General features: G+C 29.0%; 1 protein-coding gene across 1 annotated transcript; it reads right to left on the reverse strand.

Moving 5' to 3' along the window:
• Positions 1–3,008: 3,008 nt before the first annotated feature.
• LOC137835516 (putative dehydration-responsive element-binding protein 2H) lies at positions 3,009–4,805 on the reverse strand. Its single transcript, XM_068644055.1, has 3 exons — positions 4,753–4,805; positions 4,504–4,666; positions 3,009–3,830 (listed from the first exon to the last, which is right to left on the reverse strand). The coding sequence occupies exon 3, from the start codon at positions 3,813–3,815 to the stop codon at positions 3,201–3,203; it is 615 nt and encodes a 204-aa protein (XP_068500156.1). The 5' UTR covers positions 3,816–3,830; positions 4,504–4,666; positions 4,753–4,805; the 3' UTR covers positions 3,009–3,200.
• Positions 4,806–6,384: the final 1,579 nt, after the last annotated feature.

A 6,384-nucleotide genomic window follows, 5' to 3' on the forward strand; every position in this document is an offset into this window, starting at 1 on the left:
CTCTTTCGGTACAATTGATTGTAAAAATTTCTTAATATACCTTTATGAATACTTTGATTACATCTCAACATTAATCTCTACTTATGTAAATATTACAATAACATTTGCATATGCCCACCCATTTTACACGATATTTTGATCTTGTCGAAGAACTTTCTATTATCTGAAAAGTTTACCTCAATATAATTTATTATTTTCTTTATATTCAATAATGGTTACGGACAATGGATTAAAGTAATTACCAATCCCAAAAACTTAGACTTAACTGGGCTGATAAAAGGCACTTTACTTAATAAAAATGGTAAATAAAAGTTTATATATCCGTGTCTGATTGCTTCAACTTTTGGAATATTTATCATAGGACATTGATGTTTTTTTAAAATAACATTATTTTCAATAAAAAAAAAACTCCCTTAATTTAAAAACCAAGCATAAATATTAAAAAATATTTTGAAGATATAAATTAAAAATATTTAAAATTATTATTAATACACTCCTATATTATAATTTCGAACGTAAAGTTCTGACATAATTTTTAATGAATTGAACAAACCTCGTATCGAGAGAATTTGAGGCAGCACGAGACATTAATATGTACGAGGCATGGTCCCAATATTTGGTGGATCTGGGAGTCCCAAACATTCAACTCTCTTAATTCACATTTTAATTTGAAATACGTGTGGGACTTAATCTGGGCTAATTTCAATCTCAAAGTTGGCGACGAATTTTTCATTTTCATATTTGAAGTAGCAATATTGTAGATATTATTCTTGTTCTTTTTTTTAATTAGAATTAAAGTTTTACACCAAAAATCATGTAATAAAGGTTTGCACACAATATATATAGGAATAATTTTTTAATAAAAAAAGTAGGCAGTTTCTTCCTACACCCTTAAGTTTTTCTTCCTGCACCCTACAATGTTATACAAAGACTACACTATCCTATTATTTTTTAAAAACCCTAAAATGTCCCTAATTCCTAAAAACCCTAAAACTCTAACTTTCATTTTCTTCCTCCCAGCGCAGCCGCAACTCTCAGTCCAAATCTTCATTCCGAATCTTCATTCCGTGCGACGCCATTCCAGAACTCCACATCTCTTTATGCTTTAGGGTGATATTGTCAACTTGAAGGTAAGTAAAATTTATGGTTTTTGGATCTCTACTTCTATCTTTTTTTTTGGATTTTCGTTTCTACACTTCATCTATAATATTTCAGATAATGCACTCCGGTAATTTTATGGAATAAAGAATCCGTATATATTTTTTCACATTCCAAATTATGGAATCCGTAGAAATTTTGGATTGATGTTTCCGGTAAAATTTTGGATTTCTATTTCCGATAATATTCTGGATTGATGAATCCATAGCACATTATTCAATTTCGGATTGATGAATCCGTAACACATTACTCAATTCCAGATTCATCAATCCGTAGCACATTACTCAATCCCGATCCTACTTCTCTACCTTGCTCCGCGCAACTACAAAGACCCTGCATGCACCAGCACCTGAGATGAATGAAGAAGATGAACAGTAGCAAAGAAAATCCAGGGCCCCTTTTCAAATAATAGATCAAGGTCAGTTTTGGAATTTTAAAAATTGTGGGGTGCAGGAAGAAAAACGTAGGGGTGCAGGAAGAAGAAGCCAAAAAAGTATTGCCAAAAATATATTGTCGTTTTAAGGCCCAAAAGAAGCTGGGCCAATCCAAAACCATTATCAAATTATTGCATCCGTTAAAAAAAGACTCTTTCTTCCTGCACCTCCATACTTTCTTGTGTCACCCCATACTAAATGTGAAAATACTGTTTTATCCTTTTTTTTACCATCCCATATATTTCAGATTACATAATCTGAAAGTTAATCTCATATTTAGAAAAGACTTTCAGATTATGTAATCCAAAAGTTAATCACACATCCAAAAAAGTTTTCGAATTACATAATTCAAAAAATCTTGTGTATAGAAAAGACTTCTGGATTATGTAATCAGTAAGCTAATCACAAAAGACTTCCGAATTACATAATCCGAAAGCTAATTCTGAATCTAGAAAAAGAGTATGTAATCCAGAATATTAAAAAGAGTATTTTTGGAATAAAAAAAACTTATGGTATGGAGGTGCAGGAAGAAGCAGCCAGCAGCCGTTAAAAAATCATATTAAAACTCTCACGCTAATTAAGAAAGAATGTCAATAATTGTCTGACAAAAGAATATAAATATAAAAAGTTTCTTAAAAAATTCTGCAAATACGTTTCCACCTCGAGTTTTTATATTTTATTCTTTAGCTGGTGTTTTCAAAAACTAAATAGAAACAACTATATAACTGGATAAGATAGTTATTAATGTTGAATTTCCTGAATACACAAATAAAACATTTTTAAATTTACAGATAAAATAATAATAAAAGGATTATAAAGACTACAAGTAAGAATAGTCATATTTTTTAATTGTGAATGATTAAAAGAAAAACTAAGATTGACCAAATAAAATAGGGAGATATTTATGTTCGTCCCAAAACTGCCACCTTTCTGTTTGACCCAAAAAAATATTCATTTGTTAGTCCTCAGAATAATGTTGAAATTGACCAGATAATTTTAAAGAATATTTTTCTTTTCAAAATCTCTTATCCTTATATCATCCAAATTGACTCAAGAAACCAATCTTCTAATTATCTTTTATTTACTAAAATTGTAAAAAAAACTTACCATTTATTTACTAAAATTGTAAGAACTTGTCATTTATTTATTAAAATTGTAAGAACTTATGTGTATTTAGCAAGTCTCTAAATACATAAAAAATTTATAAATAATAATGAGGATATCAAAATTCGCAAGTAACTCATGTGCAAGTCTTTAAGTTTCAGTAAAAAATTTATGGATAATTCCGAAGATATCAGAATTAACAAGCATCTCATATTAAAAAGTTAAAAAGTTAAAAGCCGCTATACTGAAAATATTAAAAAGGGAAAAGAGAAAGAAGAAGAAAATGGGTTGGCAGTGAAGAAGCACCTTACATGAGAAAAGAAAGGTAAGTATAATTCACATACGATGAGTTAAAAGTAGAATGGATACAACCAGAAGAACGACCGTTTTGCAACCAAGTTCATTTTAGTTTTACAGCAGCTAAGAATGCATGAGCTACCATTAAACCTAAGCTACCATTAACAAGTACATGAGCTAAGAATTTTAGCCATGTTCAAATGTACACTATGAAGAAGAAGGAGGGGATGAACTTATCCCTGATTCACCTTCCCCGTTCTCATGTTTTACACTTAAGGATAAGGAAATGGGCTCCATATCAACATCCTCTTCTTCTTCTTCTTCTTCTCCCCCCTCAGAGTTACTTGGGGAAACCATGGATTCATTTGCAGACACTGCCATTGAGGAACCAGAATGATTCGCCACTGGAGAATCTTTGGAGGATTCCTCAGAGAAACTGGAAACTGAAACATTGGGAAAGTTGAGACGGGCACAGGATCCATACATTGCCCTCGCTGCTTCATCATATGCAAGGGCAGCTCCAATGGCAGTGGGAAAAGTACCTAGCCACAGCCTGTTCCCTCTGTTCGGCTCTCGGATTTCAGCAACCCACTTTCCCCAAGTCCTCTGCCTAACACCTCTGTAGTTACACCGCGAGTTCTCAGGCCCCCCTTTACCTTTCATACACCCTTTTTTCGATCCCTTGGCAGGAACTTTGCGAACTGGCTTATCCGCATCTTTGCAGGAATCAAGCTGGGCGTTATATTCTTTCCATTTCGCCAGTATCTTAGCCAGGGACTTGCTTCCATCCCCTTTACTATGTGCTTTCGCTAACATGTGCATCCAATTCAAGTCCCACTATGCAATGAAAACGAAAAATCTACAATGTTAACATTATAACATAGCAACACTTGATCAAACACCTGCCAAGAAAACAACTCTTCAAGCTTATGTGAGCTCGAGTCATTATTTTCTAAAACTGGTTTCCAAAAAGAGAATGTAGTTCATGTTTGGACGTTTTTATTCTTAAAGCAATGGTAAAACTCAGTATTATTTTCATCAAATTTCCATAAAGTTGCATGAATTCAAGACCAAATATTCAGTGTGTAATCAAACAAGTGACACTTAGTGTGAACCCAAACACACTTGTAATCAATTCAAGCGCTCACTACTCAAGTTGTAACCTATCTCCGATGAGAAAGTGAAACACATAACCCCATTTAAGATGCTAATCATTCCACAGCCCCTTCAATAACATGTCAAACATCACACCACTCTACCAGTATTTGTACTAACCAAACTCTACAGTCACCAATATAATTACTACGAAAATTATCAAAACAATATCTAATGGAAATGTCAGCATGTGACCAGTCCCCTTCCCCGGTGCATCATTACAATTGGGAATAAGAAAAACTACAGACAAAAAAAATAACAAAAATTGAAAGGAGTAAATTTAAAAAGAGAAAACAAAAGCCCTTTCTTTGAACACGATTAGAGAAGGGAAAAAAGAAGGAAATGAAGGTAAAACCTGAGAGGGTGTCGGAAAGTCGAAAGCTTTATTGTGTTGGGCGCATCTCTGGTTGGGGAAGGGAAGTTGACGAAGAAAACAGAGACGAGCTCTGCCAACAAACACCGACAACTAATTAGGGTTCACCAGCCGCTTCGCTTTGCTCATCATTTTCAAGAATATGCTAACAAACAAAGAAGGTAATCAATAATAAATGTAGCAATAAAGAAAATTAATATTACTTCCATCACTCTTTAATTCTAGCATTACCTTTATAAGGTTACTATTTCCTTTTTGTTCTCGGGACACACAAATGTTCAAAAAAATAGATAAAGAACAAGTTCAAGGTAAACTCGTATTTTTAAAACACTACTTTTACATTAAATATAAATAAAATAAATATAAATTATGCATTGAATATACGATTTTTGTCTTTTATTTTTTATTTTTTGTAAGGAAATGTAGAATTTCAGTTTTCCAACTTTTTTCCATTAAGGCTTTATTTATTTCATTCAGATCAAAAAAACTTAATTTTTTTTAATTATTTGATTAATAAAAAATAATTAAATATAAAATTCTTATCATATTTTTCTTCAAAATTCAAATATATGTATGATAAACAAAAATTACTTACAAAATTTAATAATCAAATTATTTAGATAAATTTAAAATAAAAAATATTAATACAAAGTAAAAAAAAAACTTTAAGTACAAAATTTATAATTTTTTAATTTTCGTTTATTTATCAAATTATTAAAATTATGTTAAAATAAAAAATAAGTTTACATAAAATTTTAAAAGATTTGAAAAATGTATTAATCAAAATATTAAAATATATATATATATATAAAATTTCAATTATTAAAATAAATATCTCAAAATAAAAAATATGATTATGTCAAAGTTAAAAAAACATAAAATTGAAAAATGCATTAATCAAATTATTAAAAACCATTTAAGATAAAGAAAATATATCTATATAAAAAATTTAAAATAAAGATAAGTATGCGTTTTGGAAAAAATAGTCTTGTAATAATAGCACGAATTCTATGAAAATAAACTGAAAGAAAAAAAAAGTGTAAAAACTTAAAAAGAAAGAAGTAGAAAATTTTGAAAAATAAATCGTACATACTTTTCTAAAAGAATTAAAAAAAAGAATAAAAAAGTAAAACAAATTATAAATCTGAAAAGAAAAGTTTTTAATAGTAACACGACTTTTACAAAAATAAAAAACAATAAAATATTAAAGTCGTGTATTTTAAATAGAATTTTATTAAAAAAAAAATGACTGTCTTCATCTATTAGTCTAAATTTATCTTTGAAAAATCAACTTCTTCATTTTAAAATCACGATTTGTTTATTTTTGTATTCTTTTAAAAAATCTGTTTATTTTAGTAAATATGAAAAAAAGTTGTCCTAATTTGGTGAAAAAAAAAACCTTTTTTATCTTTCATTTTAACTTTCTAATTTTTCTTTGCAATGCCTTTTCTTAATTTTTAATGAAACAGCACAGTTTCTATTTTAACTGTTTAATCAACTAGTAATTATTTGATTAAATTTTTATTTATTAAAGCTAATAATTGTTTGTCTTTAATTCATAATCATATATATATATGTGTGTGTGTGAGATAAACTGATAATATATCAATAGTTACTAAAAGATTGTCAACATATGAATTAAATGTTAATTTTATCTAGATAATTTAAACAGAGGATAAAATAAAGGAATTCTCTTATGATAAAATTATTATATTATAGTACAGGAAATTTAAAAATATTTAAATACATCAAAACAAATTAATCTCGTTTTATACTATTTTATTTTTCTAAATACACTAATTTGATAATGTTACGTTCTAAAAAATACATCTCACTATTACAATACATGTTTTCCCGATTCCT

Source organism: Phaseolus vulgaris, chromosome 5, assembly GCF_051622355.1.
Source record: "Phaseolus vulgaris cultivar YP4 chromosome 5, ASM5162235v1, whole genome shotgun sequence".
NCBI classification, from domain to species: Eukaryota; Viridiplantae; Streptophyta; class Magnoliopsida; order Fabales; family Fabaceae; genus Phaseolus; species Phaseolus vulgaris.